Raw genomic sequence first — 24,425 nt, forward strand, 5'->3', positions numbered from 1 at the left:
TTTTCAATAAATAGGCTGAGAGGCATAAAGTAATGTTTTGGCAGCTTTCAAGAGTGTGGTCTCATAACTGTGGTATGAAAAGCAGAGCTGTAGATCATATTTGGAGGATGTGTATTATGTAAGCAGACCTTATTAAAATTTTGCTAGTACATTTTAAGTGATTTTTACACTACAGGACCCCAATAAGATGAAAGACTAATCCCATGGGAAACAACAAAACTATTATTGATTGAAACCAGTGTAGTCCTGCCTTTATATCTATCTTGCTTACTTCCTAAATCAATCCTAACATAATGGCTGCTTATGGTTCAGAAAAAAAAAGCACTATTATAAAATACCATATTATGTGTTTCTGAAAAATCATCTTCTGTTGATTCTGGAAGAACATTTCTGTCAAACAAACAGTTGTAATCCCATCCCAAATCCCAGTTGTAAACCCTTCCCTTTTTCTAACCACGAAGTACCCTGTAAGAAAATGCTGTATCATGCACATTTGTTTCAAATTTTTTTTTTCATCTATCTATCTATCTATAAAACCACCTGCATGCATTTTTATGTAAGATATTCATGCAATTTACCGTAATTACCAACATAATCCATATTTGGAAGACTCATTTATAATTCACTTGGTTCAGAAATGAGGGACATGTGCAGTTTGCATTGATACAGTATGACACTTCTGCATGTCTTTGTTGCTAAGTCACCATAAGAAAAGCTGAGGAAATTAGGGACTTTCAATGACATCTGTACTGAATGTGTTTCTCCTCTGGGAGAAAAAGTAGAAGCTTGTCGGTCATGTTGAATCATAGAGATGAGTGTCACATCTCACATGTCTAATTAACATTGCAGAGGTCAGAGTTAAGAGCAGATCATTTTTAAAGAAGTTAATTAAGTGAAAACAGAGGTTAGTGAAAGTGATAAATGTAAAAGTGTAAACCTCAGAGTATCTAAACCTTAGAGAGAGAGAGAGAGAGAGAGAGAGGGAGAGGGAGAGAAGTAAGGAGAGAAATAAGCGAATGACATGTTTGATTATCAGATATCACTGGTTTGGTGTTTGGTGGAATCTGGCCAAAAGGTTGAGATGTCTATTATAACAGTCTGTATCTAGCTTTCATAAAGCATCTTTGTCGTGCAAAGCTTGTTGTAGTTTTTGTTTCTTTTACATTTGGGGTGAAACCTGGACAGGTTTTGTAAGATGTAACAAAATAACATGGACAAGGACCATTATGGAACAATCATGTTCATTCCTACTAGACAATCTGTTCCCACACTCACAGACAGTAAGAAAGCATGTGTTCAGGCCTGGAAAGAGAGATAGCAGGGAACTGAGAGAAATGTATACTCTTGAACTGGCTCTAGAAAGGGGTGGTGTGTATGGACACTGTAAAAAGAGCATCAGCTCATCAAGATGGCCTTGGACAACTTCAAAGGAGACATTTGCAAAAGAGGAATTCAACTGTGAATTTTCACAATAGCTTTGCTATTATTTTGGCAGATGTAGACTGAGACTGAAACAAATACTATTGAATTTCAAAGGTTATGCAAGATATCTAAGGTTTCTCAGATTTATGCCAAAGAAAGCATCATGTCGTCCATGAGATCTGGGATACGCCAAACAAACACTTTAAATATTTGCTATGGATTTAACAAGCTAATCACATGCCTTCACAGATGCTGCTAAAAGCTCGAGTGTTTACCAAGGACAAGCTATAAAAGAAATGTGAAGGTCAGAAGAAGAAAGAAGAAGAAGAAGAAAAGAAAAACACTGCAGACATTTTTAGCAACGTTTTGCGGATGTGTATTGTGATGGAAACTGGGTTGGAGCAAATCAATATTTTAAGAGCCTGAGACTGCTGTTACGCTTTGTGCTGCAGGACAGAATCAAGAATTCTATGCATTCAAGAGGAATGGTCTCTATATGCCAAAATTGGTCCCTAGCAAGTCTTATTCTGGCTTATATGATTTACAGACATGAATACAAAGTACAAATTTTGAAAATGGACAATGAAAGTCTGTGTGGAGAAATCTTGCAGAATAAACATTAATATTGATAACACAAGGTCAGTAAAAAAGTTAAAATGACGTGACTTTTTTAAAATCGCATTACTTAATATCTATTAATTGATAATTCATAAACTAAGATTACAACACAACAGTGAGTGTTTGAAATTAATTAGTGTAAACTCTGTGAATCAAAATGAGCACAGCATGATCAAATAGTCCTGTTGCCATTTCTGATATGCACCAGCAAGCATGTGGAGTTGTCACGGCAACCAAATACATTGCATGCTGATTTCCTATGAAGGCTGCACTGAAAAGGTCACAAGAAGCATGGAAATATTTAAGTACAAGACTTATTTGTGCAGGTGTACATATTAGCACATCCTCAATGTCAGTTTGATTTGTTTTGCTCCCGGATCATTCCTTTAATTTAGCTATAAACTATTCTGGGCTGCCAGTATGGAATAGAAGGCTTGGATACAATTTGCCTTCTTGGGACCCCAAACAAGAGTGTTTTACAACTGCCACATACAGCGCTTATCATGTGAACATCTGCCCCAGCTGAAGAGCAGCCTGCTCAGGTGTGCAGTGAAGCCTGCAGTCTTCTGCTGGAGGCAGTGCCTCCTCTTCTGATGTGTGAAGAGCTTTTAATGGCAGATGAGACTGGTCTGTGCATGTCTGTGTGAAATATCTCTGATTTCAAAAGTCAAAGGAGAATCAGTGACGCTTGAACTCTTCATCAGTGATTGTCAGCTGGTGGGATATGGGCTGTAAATGGGTCACAGGCCTATTCTGATGGTGGGAGAAAATGCTAAATGCAACTGATCACATGACTGTGATAAGAAATAAAATAAATAGGCTCACAATCCTTAGAAGGGAGCAGAAAATGCTTCCCATGTTGACATCTGACTGTGCATTCTGTAACTCTGGTGTCAATTGGTAGAAGTTAGTCAAATGAATGGGTTGCATTAAAAAAAGATAAATAACAACTATGTTGCTGTCACGCTGTGTGTGGAAGGAGACGTAGAACGACAAAATATAACAAAAGGGCTTTAATATAATTCAAAAAGGGTATATACAGACAGGAACAGCAGGGAAATGCACATCAACATACTGACGAGACCAGACACCAAACTCTGAACAGAATGCAACTTATAAAGACAGGTGATAACGATGAAACTGTCATGATCTGGGCTGTGGGGCTTCCCTTAGCCACCTGAGGTCGCTGTTCTCCCTGCACTGCACTTCCCTGATTGTACACCTGTCTGGTCATTAGCACTCATCTAGCTCTCACCTGTTCACAATTATCTGGTCTATAAGAACTCTCATTTCCCACTACTCATTCTGGCTGCATTGTCTTTGTGTGTGTTCCTCTGTTTTGATCCTGGCTTAGATTGTGTTTCTGTTCTGTTTATTTTGATCTTAGATTCTAGTCATGTTGTGCCGTGTTGGCCTTTTGGTTTATGTTTATTTGTGTTTTGTTTAATTAAAATTTTCTTTCCTGCATTTTGGACCCTGACCTCATTTCTAGTACAGCGATTGTGACAGAATGCAGCCAGCAAGGATGGGTCCAGCGGGGAGGAATTTTTTCAGGGAGGCGGCGTCCCCCCGTTTGGCGGCGGCGTGCGCCCGCTTGGGGGCGGCGACCACCCGTTCTGTTCCCGAGACGGCGGGGATGTCCTTTGAGGCGGCGTCGGCCGCTCGTTTCGAGCTCATCTACGCCTGTCTGGCGGGGATGGACACCTGTAGGGCCGAGGCTGCGCAGATGCGGCCCTGCTTTCTGGCGGGGGCGGAGACGCTCTTCCGCGGGCAGGCGGCGGCGACCGCTATCTCTGTTCCTGATGCGGCGGCGACCGCTATCTCCGTTCCTGATGCGGCGGCGACCGCTATCTCCGTTCCTGACGCGGCGGCGACCGCTATCTCCGTTCCTGACGCGGCGGCGACCGCTATCTCCTGTCCGGACGCGGCGGCGACCGCACTCTCTGTTCCTGACGCGGCGGTGACCGCGCTCTCTGTTCCGGACGCGGCGGCGACCGCGCTCCCCGTTCCGGACGCGGCGGCGACCGCGCTCTCCGTTCCTGACGCGGCGGCGACCGCTATCTCCGTTCCTGACGCGGCGGCGACCGCTATCTCCGTTCCTGATGCGGCGGCGACCGCGCTCTCTGTTCCTGACGCGGCGGTGACCGCGCTCTCTGTTCCTGACGCGGCGGCGACCGCTATCTCCGTTCCTGACGCGGCGGCGACCGCTATCTCCGTTCCTGACGCGGCGGCGACCGCGCTCTCTGTTCCTGACGCGGCGGTGACCGCGCTCTCTGTTCCGGACGCGGCGGCGACCGCTATCTCCGTTCCTGACGCGGCGGCGACCGCTATCTCTGTTCCGGACGCGGCGGCGACCGCGCTCTCTGTTCCGGACGCGGCGGCGACCGCGCTCTCTGTTCCGGACGCGGCGGCGACCGCGCTCTCTGTTCCGGACGCGGCGGCGACCGCGCTCTCTGTTCCGGACGCGGCGGCGACCGCGCTCGTTGTTCTGGACGCGGCGGTGACCGCGCTCTCTGTTCCTGACGCGGCGGTGTCCACTGACGTTCCTCCGCTGCACGGGCCTGGCCCGCCATCCCTCCCCCTGATGCACCTTCCACCGTTCCTCCTCCCTCCAGACTTTTTTTGGGAACGTCTGGAAGCCGTTCCCTTGAGAGGGGGTACTGTCATGATCTGGGCTGTGGGGCTTCCCTTAGCCACCTGAGGTCGCTGTTCTCCCTGCACTGCACTTCCCTGATTGTACACCTGTCTGGTCATTAGCACTCATTCCCACTACTCATTCTGGCTGCATTGTCTTTGTGTGTGTTCCTCTGTTTTGATCCTGGCTTAGATTGTGTTTCTGTTCTGTTTATTTTGATCTTAGATTCTAGTCATGTTGTGCCGTGTTGGCCTTTTGGTTTATGTTTATTTGTGTTTTGTTTAATTAAAATTTTCTTTCCTGCATTTTGGACCCTGACCTCATTTCTAGTACAGCGATTGTGACAGAATGCAGCCAGCAAGGATGGGTCCAGCGGGGAGGAATTTTTTCAGGGAGGCGGCGTCCCCCCGTTTGGCGGCGGCGTGCGCCCGCTTGGGGGCGGCGACCACCCGTTCTGTTCCCGAGACGGCGGGGATGTCCTTTGAGGCGGCGTCGGCCGCTCGTTTCGAGCTCATCTACGCCTGTCTGGCGGGGATGGACACCTGTAGGGCCGAGGCTGCGCAGATGCGGCCCTGCTTTCTGGCGGGGGCGGAGACGCTCTTCCGCGGGCAGGCGGCGGCGACCGCTATCTCTGTTCCTGATGCGGCGGCGACCGCTATCTCCGTTCCTGACGCGGCGGCGACCGCTATCTCCGTTCCTGACGCGGCGGCGACCGCTATCTCCTGTCCGGACGCGGCGGCGACCGCACTCTCTGTTCCTGACGCGGCGGCGACCGCGCTCTCTGTTCCTGACGCGGCGGTGACCGCGCTCTCTGTTCCGGACGCGGCGGCGACCGCTCTCTCTGTTCCGGACGCGGCGGCGACCGCTCTCCCCGTTCCGGACGCGGCGGCGACCGCTCTCCCCGTTCCGGACGCGGCGGCGACCGCGCTCCCGTTCCGGACGCGGCGGCGACCGCGCTCCCGTTCCGGACGCGGCGGCGACCGCGCTCTCCGTTCCTGACGCGGCGGCGACCGCTATCTCCGTTCCTGACGCGGCGGCGACCGCGCTCTCCGTTCCTGACGCGGCGGCGACCGCGCTCTCCGTTCCTGACGCGGCGGCGACCGCTATCTCCGTTCCTGACGCGGCGGCGACCGCGCTCTCCGTTCCTGACGCGGCGGCGACCGCGCTCTCTGTTCCGGACGCGGCGGCGACCGCTATCTCCGTTCCTGACGCGGCGGCGACCGCTATCTCCGTTCCTGACGCGGCGGCGACCGCGCTCTCTGTTCCGGACGCGGCGGCGACCGCGCTCTCTGTTCCGGACGCGGCGGCGACCGCGCTCTCTGTTCCGGACGCGGCGGCGACCGCGCTCTCTGTTCCGGACGCGGCGGTGACCGCTATCTCCTGTCCGGACGCGGCGGCGACCGCGCTCTCTGTTCCTGACGCGGCGGCGACCGCGCTCTCTGTTCCGGACGCGGCGGCGACCGCGCTCCCCGTTCCGGACGCGGCGGCGACCGCTATCTCTGTTCCGGACGCGGCGGTGACCGCTATCTTTGTTCCGGACGCGGCGGTGACCGCGCTCGTTGTTCTGGACGCGGCGGTGACCGCGCTCTCTGTTCCTGACGCGGCGGTGTCCACTGACGTTCCTCCGCTGCACGGGCCTGGCCCGCCATCCCTCCCCCTGATGCACCTTCCACCGTTCCTCCTCCCTCCAGATTTTTTTTGGGAACGTCTGGAAGCCGTTCCCTTGAGAGGGGGTACTGTCATGATCTGGGCTGTGGGGCTTCCCTTAGCCACCTGAGGTCGCTGTTCTCCCTGCACTGCACTTCCCTGATTGTACACCTGTCTGGTCATTAGCACTCATCTAGCTCTCACCTGTTCACAATTATCTGGTCTATAAGAACTCTCATTTCCCACTACTCATTCTGGCTGCATTGTCTTTGTGTGTGTTCCTCTGTTTTGATCCTGGCTTAGATTGTGTTTCTGTTCTGTTTATTTTGATCTTAGATTCTAGTCATGTTGTGCCGTGTTGGCCTTTTGGTTTATGTTTATTTGTGTTTTGTTTAATTAAAATTTTCTTTCCTGCATTTTGGACCCTGACCTCATTTCTAGTACAGCGATTGTGACAGAAACAAGGACAGGTGAGAGTGATAAACTAATAAAGACTTAACAAGGAAAGGAACAGGAAAAACCAAATATGGGCACAAGAGGGAGAAACCAACAAAACAGTCCACAGGGGTGTGACAGCCTACTGGGTGCATAAAATAATTATATTAGCACATTTTTTGTTTCAGTTTTCCTCTGAAACCATTTACCTCAAAGCTGGGCTGTATAGAAAAAGTTCAGAGAATAAGCAGTACAGACAATTCAGCTGAGAAGAAACAATCACGTGATAACCTGTGATTGTTGCGAGGGTGAATTAAGGTTATAGATCAGATGTGGGAACGAGAGCCATCAAATAATATGTTCAAACAATCAACACCCGACCATGCCCACTCTGAAAAAGAGTTTATTTGGAGATCCTGGCTGTATTCAGTTATAATGGAATTTGCCCTTCTCATAAGACACACACCCAGTGCTCACATCCCACATGCATGCCAATAAAGTTTAACATATTTACCCAGAACAGCACAGCCAGAACTGCACGAAAACTCCCATTTAAATTAAGCTGCCGATATGCTGCTTAAATCTCTTGTTTACATTGTGGTTACACTTTTTTGGTCATAATGAAATGATTCTCAAGCATGCAGAGCTCATATCTCAGAATTGAAATCGTGTCATCATTAGCTCACCCTAAGCTGTATGAGTTGTTCCTAACCTGTATGAGTTTTTTTTTTCCCTCTGTTGAACATAAAAGAACAATTTTGAAGAATGTTGGTAAGCCAAAGTTGCTAGTAGCCATTGACTGAAAAAAAAAAAAAAAAAAAACATGGAAGACAATGGATATGGTCAACTGTATGGCTACCAACATTTCTCAAAATGTATTATTTTGTTCAACAGTGAACTATCCCTTTAACATGCATGATTTCTAGGTTTACCAGGTGTCACAAGGGCTTCGTTGGACAAACAATGTCGAGGGATGTGGCCAGTATGGCAAGAGAAAGGAAAGTCAGAGCTCATCTCTCTCTGCTGTTTAACTATAAACAGATTCAATTCAAATAGCCTAGAAGAGACAACACAGCTGGCCGAAAGCTCATCAGGCAACGTCCCCTGCTGATTCATGACCTTTCCATCGCAACAGGAGCCACCATGGAAGATCTGCAATATGCTAAGAGAACCTTTAACACAGTGTCCTTAACACATTCTACATGCAACTTATCTAAATGTGCAATTACAGGACAAAAGTGGGTAAAGCACTGATGCCTACTAGAAAATCCATTTTAGGCTAGCGGATGTGTATCATCTCAATGTAATCTCATTAAAACTAGGTATTTGTATGGAAGGTTGTTCAAGTAAACATACAAAATATATATATATATATATATATATATATATATATATATATTTTAAGTTCATAGATTACTGAATTTGTGAAATTAATAGATGATTTTACTGTTTAACAGCATCACATTTAGCTCTTAATTTGACATTGTAATAATTTCATTCTGTTCCATGTAATTTCTGGAGCTGTATTAAACTCATTTTGAAGGATTCCCCCACTATCTGTGTTGCTTTCCAAGTCTTTAGAACCTATTGGATATCTCTGCAAGGGACAAAAGACCGTAATTAGCCTCTTCATGGATATGAATGATCACCCCTATCTACCATCACACTTAAAGACTTAAAATGTGGAATGTTCTCACTTTTTGAAGTGGATCAGCCATATAGGCCATCAAAGGTTGATGTCGCATAATTCACCTCATGTGCTTTATTGCTAGTAAATTGAATCTCGTTTAAATTTACATGAAAATCAATATGATAACCAACAGACACAAAGCAAGACCCGAGCCCCCCATATTTGCATGTTAGAAATAGCCTATCCTATACATACGATGAAATATTCACAAATAATTTATACACAAAACATGATTGTAACGCTACGGTGTCTAGTTAACATGCACAAAGTAGATGATAAAGTTAAACAGTCTTTAATTAATCCACATAAAGGTAATTCCATAAACAGGCAGGCAGGTGATACACGGTCTTAAAGAGAACAGGGTTCTTAATAAGAGAAGAGGGTAGTTAATAAGACACAGGTGAATCAAATTATACAATCATGGGGAGAAAGAAGCTGGGTCAGGGAACACATGGGGAAAACAAACTCAAAGTCCATGAAAACTACAAGGAACAGAACACAACCATGACAGTACTCCATCCCCCCCTTCCCCCGCGCTAGGCGAGACCTCATGCAGAAACGGAACACCAAAAGAGGAGGGATGGAAGGGGGACTTAGGAGGAGGACAAAGGAGTGGATGTGGGATGGTGATGGGACGGAAAAGAGCAGGCAGACAACCAGGGCAGCAATGATGGAGGGAGGAGCCACAGAGGAACCCGGTGGAACCACGGCAGACCAGACAGAGGGAGGAGCCAGGATGGAGACAGAAGGAGCCAAGGTGGATCAGACAGAGGGAGGAGCCTGGGAGAACACAGGAGGGACTTGGAGCAGGAGGAGCCAGGTGAGACCCAGGCTGCAGCCATGAAGGCAACCCACGATGGAGCCAACGGAGAGAAGAGCCATGGTGGAGGAAGGGCTGACGATTCCAGGGGGCTGATCAGTGACAGGGGAGCAGGTGGGAGAGGAGCCCAGGGCAGAGAGGAAGAGCCGATGAGCCAGGGTGATGGATCCAGAGAGCCAAGGTGGAGCAGATGTCTCTGGCGTGGTGGAGCTGGAGTGACAGAGGACCAAGGTGGAGCTGGAGGCAAGGAGGAGCCTGACAGAGCCAGAGTGATGAGGCGCAGCCAGAGGAGTGGAGTCCCGAGATGGGGGATAGTTGATGACTAACCAAGGCAGAGCTGGAGGGAAGAGGGAGCCCAGCGGAGCTGGTGGACTGATGGGTCATGGCAGAGAGGAGGAAGCTAGGAGCCCCTGGTTCGACGGGTCGAAGTAGAGTCCAGGACTCAAAGGCTGGAGGCGGAAGGTAATTCCATAAACAGGCAGGCAGGTGATACACGGTCTTAAAGAGAACAGCAAATGAGGGTAGTTAATAAGACACAGGTGAATCAAATTATACAATCATGGGGAGAAAGAAGCTGGGTCAGGGAACACATGGGGAAAACAAACTCAAAGTACATGAAAACCACAAGGAACAGAACACAACCGTGACAGTACTCCCTCCCCCCCCCCGACCCCCCACCCCCCCGTCCCTTGATGGGACGGAAAAGAGCAGGCAGACAACCAGGGCAGCAATGATGGAGGGAGGAGCCACAGAGGAACCCGGTGGAACCACGGCAGACCAGAGAGAGGGAGGAGCCAGGATGGAGACAGAAGGAGCCAAGGTGGATCAGACAGAGGGAGGAGCCTGGGAGAACACAGGAGGGACTTGGAGCAGGAGGAGCCAGGTGAGACCCAGGCTGCAGCCATGAAGGCAACCCACGATGGAGCCAACGGAGAGAAGAGCCATGGTGGAGGAAGGGCTGACGACTCCAGGGGGCTGATCAGTGGCAGGGGAGCAGGTGGGAGAGGAGCCCAGGGCAGAGAGGAAGAGTCGATAAGGTGTCATGTACATGACATGACACCAGTGGAGACTGGTAGACCCATGGAGATCCCATAGCACAGACGATGGGCTGAGGGGCTGACAGGAAGCAGTGGCAAAGGGGCAGATGATAGCAAAGCTGTGGATGCAGTGATAATAGGAGGAGGCAAGAGAGGGAGGGAAATTATGACAGGTAAAGGGTTCTAGGAAAAAGATAACGATGAGATAATAATATTGAGAAGCGGTTCTTCTGCTACAGGTAACAATTATTTCAGTAATTTAGTGGGTACAGGATCTAATAGGCATGTTGTTGGTTTAGATGCAGTGATAAGTTTATTTAGCTCTTCCTGTCCTATAGTTGTAAAGAACTGCAGTTTTTCTTTTGGTGTGGCGAAAGAAGCTGACGTATTAGACATCTACATTTCTACATTTGTTATTGTATTTCTGATGTTATCTATTTCATCAGTTAAGAAATCATTACTATTAAACTGTAAGGGAATATTTAGATCATGTGGCGTCTGGTTATTTGTTAATCTAGCCACTGTGCTAAATAAAAACCTTGGATTGTTTTGGTTATTTTCTATGAGTTTGCGGATATGCTTGGCCCTGGCAGCTTTTAAAGCCTGTCTGTATCTGGACATACTGTTTTTCCATGCAATTCTAAAAACTTCCAAGTTAGTTTTTCTCCATTTGTGCTCAAGATTAAGAGTTTCTTTCTTGAGAGAATGGGTAATACTGTTGTACCATGGCGCAGTATGTTTTTCTCTTACTTTTTTTATTTTGATGGGTGCAACAGTTTCTAACGTATTGGAGAAGATGGTGCCCATATTGCTAGTCATTTTGTCTAGGGTATTAATGGGTACACAGAGCATTTGTGATAAATCAGGCAGGTTATTTGTAAATCTATCTTTGGTGGCTGGAACAATAGTTTTGCCCAGACGATAACACGGAGCCATATAGTTAATATCAGTAATACGCAGCATGCACGATACAAGGAAACGTCAGAAACATCATCGCTTTGAGGTACAATATCTATATCAGTAAGATCAATTCCATGCGATATAATTAAATCTAGTGTATGACTAAAACGATGAGTGAGCCCGGTGACATTTTGCTTGACTCCAAAAGAGTTTATTAGGTCAGTACACACAAGTCCTAACGCATCATTTGTATTATCAACGTGAATGTTAAAATCTCCGACAATTAGCGCCTTATCAAAATTATCCAATAGTTCTGAAAGGAATTCTGCAAATCCTTTTAGGAGATCTGTATACGGCCCTGGAGGTCTATACACAGTAGCTAGAGTGAGAGATAGGAGAGATTTCTTTTGCATATCTGATAGAGTAACCTTAAGCAAAAGTATTTCAAATTAATTAAACCTGTACCCTGTCTTCTGATGGTAAAATCAAACATCTTTAATTAATCCACATAAAGGTAATTAATTAAACAGACAGGCAGGTGACACCCAGTAGGGTCTGGCTGCAGACATGCACCTGCACTATCAGACACCTGCAACATCACTTGCTATCCACACAATTGGTGCGTGTTGAAAACAAACTCAAAGTCCATGATAACTACGAGGAACCGTGACAATGATATTACAGTTAAAAAATAAACACTGTAAGAGAACACATTATCAGTTGATTAAACCAATAACCGTCATCGTCCATCGTCATTTTTGTAATTGCAGGTGAGAGAACCTGGGGCTGCCTTATTCTCATGGTTGTGTGACCACATGCTATTTTAAAATTATTTAAAAATTATTATTAAAATTATTATCTAAAAAACTGAAAATTTCCTAGGACAGGGGTGGCGAATATTCTGGAGAGCTGCAGTCCTGCAGAGTTTTGTTTCAACCCTAATCAAACACACCTGAACAAGCTAATCAAATTCTGAAGGTTTACTAGGAAGCTACAGGCAGGTGAGTTTTTATTAGGGTCAGAGCTGCACTCTGCACAACTGCGGCTCTTCAGGACCAGTGTTTGCCACTCCTGTTCTAGGAGAACAACAATTTTAGCCATGGTCATACCAACCACGAAGGAACCAAATCCACAAGGTAATCTCTAGTTTATTACATTGTCATATTATGTTTTTTAATGTTTTGAAGGATTTGGCGATTGATACTTTTATTATACTATCAGTTCACAGGTTCAGAAAATATGTATTGCTACTTGAATGTTTTGTTTGGATTGCATTATGCTTGGTAAGTTTGTAAAATGTATATTCACTTAAAAAGCTAGCATTCATTATTAAATAATTGTTTTATTTCTTCCTAACAAGACAGGGTTGTATATCATTAAGAATCAAAATTGAAATAAATAAACGTTAAATGAAATCAAATAAGTGTATTTATTTATTATTTATTTGCTCAATTTGAGCAAGTACATTTAAATAAATAAATAAATAAAATATTATTATTATATATTATTATAATTATTGCAATGACAACAATCATCTTTTAACATTTACTTTGTATTTTTAACATTTACATTTAGTATTTTTCCCCCCATCCCAGTCACTTTTTCTTTGATTTATTATTTAGACTGGGTCTATATTTATTTGTGCCTAGATTTATCCCGTTGTAATCTTGCTGTAAATCAGTAATTTATTTTAGATTTTTGTCAAGTTCTTTCCCTTAGACTTATAGTTTATCAACAACTTATTGCTCTGCCTTGTACTTTTTGATATGTGTGTGTGTGTGTGTGTTGTTCTTGTTGTGCCTTATTTCCCCCTGTTGTGTGTATACTTACACAAATTTGGGGACACATTTTGTACCCAGAAGTGAGCAAAACCTGACAAAATTTTCAGAAAGTTTTCTGTTAGGGCAAGTGTGTGGGTTAGACTTAATTTAGATTGGTAGCTATCTGTATATAATAAACAGTAGAAATCAATAGGTGTGTCCGACTTTATGCGTGCTGTGCAGACTGATCGGCGACTGACCTGAAGCAGTCCATACCGGTTAGAAATTTTGTCTAACTTGAAACAGCATCAACGCCACGTCACTGTGACGTGACTCCGTGGTTGTTTCTTATTTATCTTATTTTTTTTTATATATTCAATGACACAAGTGTGAAGGCTACTCATGTGATATTGCTAAATGCAAATATTGAAATATATAAACGTAATCCTGAATAATACACCACAGTTAAAATTGAAATCAAGTGTATATATAGCAATGTGGTGTGATTTATATCTCATCTTATATCATCTTTCAGGCTTTATGGCGATTGAATTGTTTCCAAATGAGAAGATTTCATCCCCCCAGCCCTAAACCAGTTTTACAAAACAACAATAATAATTTATCAACCATATCAGTGTATGACATGGGAATCAGTGATAAGGAGTGGGAAAGACTTCAGAAGGCTCTTAACTGGCCTGGTCCAGATCAAGAAATCACTCCACTGAATCTGAGCACAAGTCCAGTCCACTCAACATTCTCTATTGTGGGACTCAAAAAGAGTTACAAAGTGGGAGAAAACATCTCGGTTATTATCACAGCCAGAGACCACAACAACAACCTGAAGACATATGGAGGAGATTTTTTTAAAGCAAAGCTGTTCAATTCGAAGCTAAAAGTGTGTTTGAGTATCATTTTTGCATGGGGAAAATCTATATTATCTCAGTATTAATATATTAATTATGTGTCAATAAAATTATAAATAAACATAAATCATCCTAATATATTAATGATTCATATATTACAAAATATTGCATATTATGTTTAGGTTAATAAGCTGTACATTTTTTAAACAAGAAAGTTTTTTTTTTTTTTTTCTTGAAGGCGAGTATGTATGGGGAGGTTGTGGATCATCACAATGGGACTTACTCAGTTACTCTTCTTCTGCCCTGGAGAGGTCAGGCACAAGTTTTTGTACGTCTTGAGCACTCCAGTGAGGTTGTTCAGATTCTTAAAAAATACAGGGAGTCTTCCTTCCCACGCAGTCACTATTATGGCCACTTTGAAGGATCAGGACCCAATAAAACCAGGATCAAGGAAGTAGTACAATGTAACCTTAAGTGGGGTGCAGAAGGAAGCTGGATAAAAGGCGCCTGCTGCTGCGAATATAAGGACATAAAAACAGGGACAAAGTGGCAGTGTGAGACACCGAAGAAACTTTCTTGTAACAATCTGGTTCATCACTCAAGCGGTGTTTTGGAAAACCCATTAAATGCTTTTGAAATGCAGTTTTTTGCAAAGTAAGTATGAAATGATTTAAAACAAATTCTAGAACTTTAAAAAAGTGTAGAAAATGTTTTTCTTCTTCTTCTTCTCTCCACAGGACATTAACAAATGTTCCTATTACTGGTGACAAACAAATCATTAATGTCTTTCCCAACACTGCAGGCATTGGTATGTTCACATATGATCGGTACATTTTGACCTTTACTATTTGATGTTTTTCATTAAGTAAACGTACAACAAGAATTGTGCTTGATTTCTTCAATACAGTTCACTTTAATTCTGTCGTTAAAGGGGTCATCGGATGCACATTTTCCACAAGTTAATATGATTCTTCAGGGTCTTAATGAAAGTCTATAATATACTTTGGTTAAAAATTCTCAATGGTTGTGTAAAACAACACCCTTTTTACCTTACCAAAATCAGCTCTGCAAAAATGATCTCATTCTGGTCAAGGCTGCTTTAAATGCAAATGAGCTCAGCTCGCCCCGCCCTTCTCTTCTATCAGTAGAAAGATGAGTCTGTTTACTTTAGCCACTAAACTTGCTAACTAGCACATTATTAGGAAAAAAAAAAAACCTTATACTCACTTCTGCTGTAAGTGAAGCTGGATCACGAATGATTTGTGCGAACATAGATGGATGTTGATCGGGAGGTGCATTCCCTTCACAAACAAACGTAATCTACTGCATCTTCAGCGGCTCAGATGTCGGGAGTAAATGACGACCACTACATTCATTATTACATCCAGCAACACAACACCTCAATCGGTGTGACAGCACAACGACAGGCATCTGAGAATGGCTCGTTTTGTAATAGGGAATATTATTTTTACGCATTAATTAAAAACCACTGCATGGATTTTTATCATTATAGGGCAGATTTGTACACACACTGCCAACACACATTAATGTTCAAACAACATGTAAAAGTGAACTTAGCATCCGATGACCCCTTTAATTCATTCCAAACAGGAAATGTTCAAAACATACATAGACAGAAATCATCTAAAATCAAATGTAGTTACAAGAAAATGATCGGAATTAGCATAATCATTTCAAATGTTTCTTTGCATTAGGCACAACAGAAAGGTGCAGATCTGGCTTGACAACACCTGTTCCTGCAGGGTTCTATCTGAACAATGTTTGGAAGTCATTTGTGTGCAACACCCAGCAGTTTAATTCTGTACAAATGGGGAATTGTCTTAAAAACAAGATTGTTTACATGATGGGAGACTCCACCACAAGGCAGTGGTTTGAGTATTTAGAAAGAAAAGTGCCAGGCAAGTTTCTCAATGACACAAATGACTATGTTGTTGACTAATTGCCATGTTGTTTAAGAACTGATAGCATCACTATTCATCTTAATGTTGTTCCAAACTTCTCTTTTTTTAGGCATAAAACGAATGAATCTCCACACTCCTCATTTGGGTGGACCACTGATGACTGTGGAGTTGAAAAATAATATCATTATTCACTGGAGGCCACATGGTGTTCCTTTGCGGTTTTATAAAATGCTCATTACTGACCTGCATTATATCGGCAATGATATTGATAATATAGCTGGTGGCCCTCATGTAGTTGTTGTCTTTACAATCTTTGCACACCGGGTTTTTCACCCGTTAACTTTTTATGTGCATGAGGTGGCCAAAATCCGTCAGTCTGTTGTTGCGCTGCTGAGGCGTGCACCAAAGACCACTGTCGTCATCAAGTCTGGAAACACTGCAGGACTAAAGGTACACTTGGTCACTTTAATTGCATGCAAATAAGCTTATACATCTTATATACTTATAGTATGTATGTACTATCTTACATATTTAAATATAAGGATGAGTGGATAAATGATTCTCTTTTGGGCAACAGGCACAGTAGTAGTAAATACAAACAATATAGTAAATGTACTTTGTTTACATTAACGTTTTTTTTTTTCTTATTCCAAGTCTGACAGTATCTTTACTTATTGATCTGTTTCATTGCAGAATATTTTTCAAAGTGATTGGTATGCATTGCAGCTGAACACAGTGATGCGGGAGATGTTCAGAGATATTGATGGAGTAATCTACTTAGATGTCTGGCAGATGACTTCCTGTCACTATCTAACTGAAGATATTCACCCAGGACCTGTTATCATTGCTAATGAGGTCAGCATGTTGCTCTCATATGTCTGTCCTGCCTAATAGACCTGCCTACTTACAGTGAGACAATATTATGACTGGAGCCCAGAAGTCTTTAAAATGTGTTACATTAGAGAAGTATAAACATAAATTGTTATGTGAACATACCAATTTGTGAAGTGGTCATGTTATAATTGTTTTGCATGTTGCAATAAGCTGTGCAATAAAAACATCTCAAAAAGCTGTTCTTTACTATATAGTCGAGTTCCAGCAGTCATACACTTTACTACAAATTGCATATACAAATACTCTTTCCAAGAAACGTTGGGAATCAGCTGATGGCAATAATAAAAGAATATTTTGAGTTTAAAAAGTTATAGATGACAATTGTGGCATTGATTTGTACTGTACTTCACAAAGCTGAACAAACATTCATTTTAGAAATCTAGATTTAGAGCATTCATTCAATGCTGCCACTGTTTTGAGTTTTGAAATAAAGTACCCCGTTTTTTTTCAAAACTGTGTCTATAATGCAGAAGCAACAGCACTTGTTACATCAATTAAAAATAATTATATAAAAGTACTGTTTAAACAAGCAAGTTATATGGCAAGTTACTATAGTTGACAGTGATGTCTAAAGCAGTGGTTCTCAATTCTGGTCCTGGGGGACCCTTGCTCTGCGCTATTGCATGTCTCTCTTATTTAACATACCTGATTGAGATCATCATATGGTGGCTGAGAGAGCTCAACGCGCTGCAACTTAAGAAAACACATGCAAACAGAAAAAAAAACAACAAATTATGAAAACATCTTCATCAGTTTGACAACACAGACGCTGCAAATCCTCACAATGCAAACACAAATACGGAAACGCACTGCAAATTCCCACAACACAATTTGGAAACGCACTGCAAATTCTCACAATTATTTGTTCAGTGGCTTTTGGTCAGAGCAGAGGTGTTGTCGGTGACTAAAAGTTGAGTTTATTGTTTATTTTAACATCCTGATCATACGATTCCTTGGTCTTTTGGATATTATTAGACTAATCTGACGAATTACACACTTAACTGTGAAACATTATTTTAATGCTATGCTAGCTAGAGTTACTCTCATAAAAACTGTATCAGGATATTAAAATAAACCAAAAACTCACCTTTTAGTTCACCGACAACACCTCTACTCTGACCCAAAGCCACTGAACAAATAATCAGGTCCCAGCTGGGTTCGTCACTTTTTGAGGTCCCCCTGAAACATTTCCACTGTGGTCCGTGCTATTTGCAGCGCGTTCGTGTGTTTGCAGCGCGTTTCTGTGTTTGTGTTTGCATTGTGAGGATTTGCAGCGCCTGTGTTGTCAAACTGATGAAGATGTTTTCTTAATTTGTTGTCGTTTTTTCTATTTGCATGTGTTTTCTTAAGTTGCAGCGCGTTGAGCTCTCTTGGCCACCGTATGTATCATCAGCTCATTAGGAGAGAAATCCATGAACTGATGATCTCAACCAGGTGTGTTAAATAAGGGAGACATGCAAAATGTGCAGAGCAGGGGCCCCCAGGCCAGCATTGAGAACCACTGGTCTAAAGAACCTCTTCAAATTTCAGAGGACGATGTTGAGGAGCAAACTCAAGTAGCAAGAATTCAAGAAGGTACTGTGGACATGGAAGATAGATTGTAGAAATCAGTTTTAGGACAGCTGTCATGGCAGTTCCTAACCCTTTTTTTTAGGGTTCTGTGTGATCAGTTAAACTGAAGACTGGGCTGGGACAACTATGGAAACCAAGTGTAAGTTCAAATTCTGAGATGGAGTGGATTGAAAAAACAGTCGCTCTAACTACTGATTTATTTGAAGATTGAGTGGAGATGTATCCTAATGGAAGATTCCTCAGCTCAGCAGTCTTCCATCTGATGCAGTGACTTTAAACAATGATATGATATCTAGATAATGGCAGTATTGTGAAGCTGGGCATAACTATTATCCAAAGCTATGAAGGTTGGTGTAATATATTTAGCAGTAGACTGGCCACAGCACACCAGGAAGAAATAATAATTAAAAAAAATGCAATTGCACAGTGTGCTCACAGTCCATTTGGCAATGCTACTTCAGTAATGCCAGTAATACCCTTCAGAATGCCGACTGTTAAACTGGCTGACGAACACTTCTAGGAACATGAAGACTAATTTAAATATTGGCCACTGTGTCCCTCTATGACCTATTAGTTGAGTTCTGGTGCCCTTTATGACCGTAGTGCTGCCACACAAACACACACAACGTCAATCCTCATTAGTGCCTAGAACAAAACCCGGTCAGAGGAATGTTAACAAGCTTTGGATGCAGTCAGGCTTGTGGTAACTTGCCATTGCTCCTGCTGCTGGGTCTGTCCTGGGTTTCTCCTGAAACCAACCCAGTCTCATAAAAATACGTATCTCTGGGTACTTTTCTGCAACACCATTTTTACGTACCTTACGGCATGTTTCATGGCAGTTTCAAAGAGAAATGTGTAAAACACAGGTTCAATAACCCTTGCATGTTTTTATTACAATGACATAGGTACATATTGCTGTTTTTATTATGTTGCTTTAGGTACGTATTATGGCGGTTCAGAGTTCAAATATCCAGGGACTGTCGCTACAAGTTAATGCTCTATTGTGTTGGAAATATGCCCTACACTAAACCCAACCCTAGACCTACCTGATAATGTTGACAAATGCAAAACTGATATAAAACACATGTTGAGCTTTTCACCTCTCAAGTACATCTCCATACTGCGTGTTGTGTTTTACTGCCTCTAGTGTGCATTTCTTTTGGAAACTGCAGTGATATGTACTTACTGGTACGTATATGGCGTCTCGAGAAAAGTGCCCCTAGGTACTACACAATTTTTGCCATGACACCAAGTAGCCTGAAACTGTTGGACTTGCAGGTGTCCAATGTGTCAAAGATGCATTACAAAATATTGTAAAATAGTTCTGGTACCTGAATCTGATTGGTCAGGTAACTTTTCCAAGTGTGCTGATATAACAACCCAATAGCACTGGGACTGTTCTCTGTTTGTATCACTCAGCTTTTGTTTGCACATTCTAGACTATCAATCTGTACTATACTGGTGTGGATTTTGCAACTTACTCTGCAGTTAAACCAGTAGGTGGCAACAAATGAGTGAATCATTAAATTGTTCACTAATCCGATTTATTCAAAAGCATTTATTCTTTAATTGAACTGGTTGGCTGACCCAGTTGATTAAGAACACTGAATCATTCACAAACAAAACACAAAATTAGTAGTTTTCTGTGGTGGAGTTGTTTAGTTGTGACTTTGTTTGGAACCATACTCGTTTACAGAGCAAAAATCAGCAAAGTATCTGGCAAATTAAAAGTAAGTTAATATAAAATTCTTGTTTATTGGTCTGTAAAAGCAATATCATGCAATCATGCTGCCTTATTGTTACTCCATTAACTTCTCAGAAACTGCCTACGCTGTTTTTTTATATTTTAAAATTAGTAAAAAGATATTTGGACATAAAAAAGCACTTTCATACACAATAGGGTCTTGTAGGCAGTTCTTAATTTTTCCTTACTTTTTTACATACTTCCTCACTGTACTCTTGTATAATTGCAATATCGCATATTGTTTTATTAGACAGCAATTTCAAACAAGACTAACAGAGATATGATAAACTCTTCTTAATCAAGGGCCTACACTCTTAAAAATAAAGGTGCTTCGAAAGGTTCTTCACAGCGATGCCATAGAAGAACCATTTTTGGTTCCACAAAAAACATTCAGTCAAATGTTCTTTAAAGAACCATTTCTTTCTTACCTTTTTAATAATCTGAAGAACTTCTTTCACCACAAAGAACCTTTTGTGAAACAGAAAGATTCTTTAGATGTTAATGGTTCTTAATGGAACCAGTAAGACAAAAAAGTTTCTTCTATGGCATCATGAAGCATCTTTATTTTTAAGAGTGTACCTTCCTACACTTTTCAAAAAACAGTTGTTTTCATTTGTGCCAGCCCAGTTTGAGTCTTAGGAAACTTCCAAAAAACATTTTATATAAATCTCCTGATTTTCATATTTTGTAAGCAGTGATGTTCATTCCCCTGTGATAACAGGCTGTTTGCTGTGACTGTCAGTGATGATGACAGCAAAACCGGAGTAAACTGCTGTTTATTTTGCACTTGTGCATTTTTTTTTAGGAATGCTTTCAAAACCAATGTAATTCTGGAAAACAGCTGTCATTTTGTTACACAATGCATAATGGCATGATTGACGTTGGCTGCTGACGTCTATCTGACTGTAGTTACAACTAAAGAGCCGCCATTTTTCCAACAGTTAACATTTTGCTGATGTTTGCCAGCTTGCACTAAATATTTTTTCATATTTTCAGTTTGTTTGATCCCTGCTGGTCATCCGCTTCAGGGTGCTGAACTGACTACTCCAAATATACCAGAGGCCAGTCTCAAGAGATAACTTTTGGTCTGCTGTACATGAGACCTTTGCAGTGGTGGCTCAGGACCATGGTGCCTCAAGCGGCAACCCATTTCACGGCAATGCCTTTGTGCCTTAGTCATGTGAAAGAAGTCTCGGTTTGTGTCTGAAAACCCTGTGTTGGGAGCTTCTTGTTATTGCGTACTCTTATGATGGATGCACCCCTCATGGGCTGGGAAGTGATCATGAGCAGACATCATACCGTGGTAGGGGCCAAGGCCCAGAGAATGGAGGCTCCACCCTGATGTGGTGGAGCAGGCAGTAGATCTGTGTGCATCTTGAAATTTCACACTATCTACTCTGGTTCTCCCTCTCACATCTAGCTTCTCTTGGACTGGATGCCATAGTACATGGTACGCAGTGGGTACATGGTACACAGCTGAGGCTGCGTCTGTACACCTTTTCCCCCTTTTTGTTCTGCTCCCAGGAATTATAGAGAGAGTCCGCCCGGACAGGGTCAGTCTGTTTTTATTACCCCCGTTCTGGCTGACTCAAGATTGGCTCTCAGACCTAGTGCCCCTTTTTGATGACTCTCCCTGGGAGAGTGGCTCGGTCAGGGGATGGAATCTTCTGGAATTATGTGTTTGGCCCCTGAGAGAGGAATATTCTGAAGGTATTGCAGGGATGGTTCTCCGCAGGGTTGACACCCTCCACCTTAAGGGTATACACGGTGGCCATAGCTGCTTACCATGCCCCTTTTTTTTTTTTGCACCCGAGGCCGGACTGATTTTATACATGCTTCAGGATACAATGTGTTCCCAAAGCGTTTCTGACACAGTGCCTCATTCCCCTTGGACAGAAGTGTCCAAACTCAGTCCTGAAGGGCTAGTAAACTGCAGAGTTTAGCTCCAACTTGCCTCAACACACCTGCCTGGAAGTTTTTAACATGCCTAGTAAGACCCTGATTAGCTGGTTCAGGTGGGTTTAATTAAGGTTGGAGCTAAACTCTGCAGTACACTGGCCCTCCAGGACCGAGTTTGGACACCCCTGCCCGAGGGCAACCTTGGTTATGTCCGTAACCCAGAGAAATAGAGAATAATGTTTTCTTTTTTTGGCTGACATGGTTTAGTCTACATTATACGACAGCGTTTTAGTGCCACCTTAAAAAAAAAAAAATCTAAAATAACGAGATTAAACTCGTAATATTTCGAGAATAAACTCGTAATATATCGAGAATAAACTCGAAACTACGAGAATAAACTCGAAACTACGAGAATAAAGTCGAAATGTTACGAGAATAAAGTCGAAATGTTACGAGAAAAAAGTCGAAATCTTATGAGAATAAAGTCGAAATGTTACGAGAATAAAGTCGAAATGTTACGAGAAAAAAAGTCGAAATGTTACGAGAATAAAGTCGAAATGTTACGAGAATAAAGTCGAAATGTTACGAGAATAAAGTCGAAATGTTACCAGAAAAAAGTCGAAATATTTCGAGAAAAATCACAGAATTGCGAGAAACTATGGATGTGGAGGATCTGGTTAAGTCCTACTTTAGGTTAGGATTTAGCAATAAGGAAATTCTTTGTCTTTTGGCGCATCAGCACGGACTTATAATTAGTAAAAGGACACTGCAGCGGTTATGTAGGAAACTTAATTTATTCAGAAGAAAAAATCAGACAGACATTGAGGAAATTGCCTCTTTTGTGCAATCTGAAATGGCGACCAGTGGTCGACTCCAGGGATATCGATGGTTACATCTGCGTGCTATTCGAAGAGGATATGTTGTTTCTCAAGAGACTATGAGGATGATGATCAAAGCAATCGACCCTGAAGGAGTTGAACACACTGTCTCCGACGTCGCCAGTACTTCAGCCGGGGTCCCAACGCATTGTGGCATATGGATTCATATGATAAACTCAAGCCGTACGGCATTGCAATTAATGGTTGCATTGACGGCTTCAGTCGGTTTGTGTTGTGGATGGAAGCGTACAATACAAACAGTGACCCCAAAGTTATTGCCGACTACTACATTTCCACTGTAACCCGCATGGGGGGTTGTCCCGAGCGACTGCGCGCCGACCCAGGAACGGAAAATGGACACGTCAAAGACATGCAAATTTTCCTGCGCAGAAACCACACGGACAGTTATGCAGGAGAGAAAAGTTTTATGTATGGATGCAGCACGGCAAATCAACGCATAGAAGCATGGTGGGGCATCCTGCGTAAACAAAGTGGACAACTTTGGATGGACATCTTTCAGACCCTCAAAGGCGATGGGCATTTCTCTGGTGATTTCTTGGACAAAAATCTTATGCAGTTCTGCTTCTTGAACCTTGTCCAGGTACGTAACAACTTTAACTTTAACGTGAATTGAACTTTAAATAAATAGATAAACCACTGGATTTAACTATTATGTGAAGTGTTGTTTATGCTAGGAGTTATGTAGACAAAATGGTAAAAGTTAAAATTGAATATATAGTGTTAAAATTCATGAACAAAATGTGTTTTTTTGTTTTTTTTTTTTGGGGGGGTGGGGGGTTAATATGCTCATTCACAAGCTCATTGTACATCAGCTTTAACAATGAATGTCTTGATTTGCCATGCAGAATGAGCTAGATGAAGTTGTGAGAACATGGAACACCCACCAAATAAGACCACGACCAGGCCAGGGATTGCCCGCAGTTCGCCCAGTTCTGATGTTCGCTTTGCCAGAAATTCATGGTGCAACAGAAGACAAGCTCAAATCTGTTTGTCCTGAAGAAGTAGCATCTTGCAAAGAGGAGTGCTCCCCAAAGGGGCAATACCCCTGTGACAAGACTGTATTTGAGCTCTGTGTACTTCTTATGGAAGAAAAAGGATTAACTGCTCCTGTGGACCCATACCTTGCAGCTGAACTGTACACTCTGTTAAGAAATGAGATACTAGAGAATATCTAGAAAGAAAAACTTTAGATGTTTGCATATTAATGAAAGCATAGTTACATTTGAACTCAGACCTACAGTATATTAGACTAGACTGTATTACAATAAGTGTTATGCTAATACATTGTTTTTTGAGCTGTGTAAGTATAATAAATATTGTTAATAAAACAATTATGGTGTATGCTTACACAAACAAGAAATTACAGCACACCAGTAACTAGCCATAATCAATATAATACATGCAAAATGTTTAATCCATTTTTAAAACATCATGAAAACATGAGCAACAAGCATATGAAGCCCTCACAGTGACTGCATGAAGCATTTCAAAAACTTGCTAAGAACCCTCTGATGTGCCTTTTGAAGTGTTATTTACCCTCAACTGTACTTGAACATTTTATAACATATGAGCATATAAATCTATATGTAAACAAAACATGGAAACTAAACAATGTATGTACACAAAGAATATCTGTAAAACCTCCAACAGTTTTTTTGCATTACATGC

At 42.5% G+C, this 24,425-nt stretch overlaps 2 protein-coding genes across 3 annotated transcripts; both read left to right on the forward strand.

Annotated features, from left to right (window-relative positions):
* Positions 1–11,989: 11,989 nt before the first annotated feature.
* Positions 11,990–17,035, forward strand: LOC127155896 (NXPE family member 3-like). Of its 2 annotated transcripts, XM_051098478.1 has the most exons (8): positions 11,990–12,340; positions 12,426–12,487; positions 13,500–13,859; positions 14,066–14,481; positions 14,565–14,635; positions 15,543–15,746; positions 15,859–16,199; positions 16,443–17,035. In XM_051098478.1, exons 1-8 carry the CDS (start codon positions 12,304–12,306, stop codon positions 16,638–16,640), a joined length of 1,689 nt encoding a protein of 562 aa, XP_050954435.1. In that variant the 5' UTR covers positions 11,990–12,303; the 3' UTR covers positions 16,641–17,035. The 2 variants fall into 2 exon arrangements, with proteins under 2 accessions (XP_050954435.1, XP_050954436.1); XM_051098479.1 differs by lacking the exon at positions 12,426–12,487 and having other exon boundaries at positions 16,443–17,034.
* A 5,858-nt stretch (positions 17,036–22,893) lies between these two features.
* Positions 22,894–23,932, forward strand: LOC127155900 (uncharacterized). The gene is made up of 2 exons (XM_051098486.1): positions 22,894–23,337; positions 23,603–23,932. The coding sequence occupies exons 1-2, from the start codon at positions 22,894–22,896 to the stop codon at positions 23,930–23,932; spliced, it is 774 nt and encodes a 257-aa protein (XP_050954443.1).
* The last annotated feature ends 493 nt before the right edge of the window (positions 23,933–24,425 follow it).

The sequence above is a fragment of the Labeo rohita genome, chromosome 24 (genome assembly GCF_022985175.1).
Source record: "Labeo rohita strain BAU-BD-2019 chromosome 24, IGBB_LRoh.1.0, whole genome shotgun sequence".
In the NCBI taxonomy this organism is placed as follows: Eukaryota; Metazoa; Chordata; class Actinopteri; order Cypriniformes; family Cyprinidae; genus Labeo; species Labeo rohita.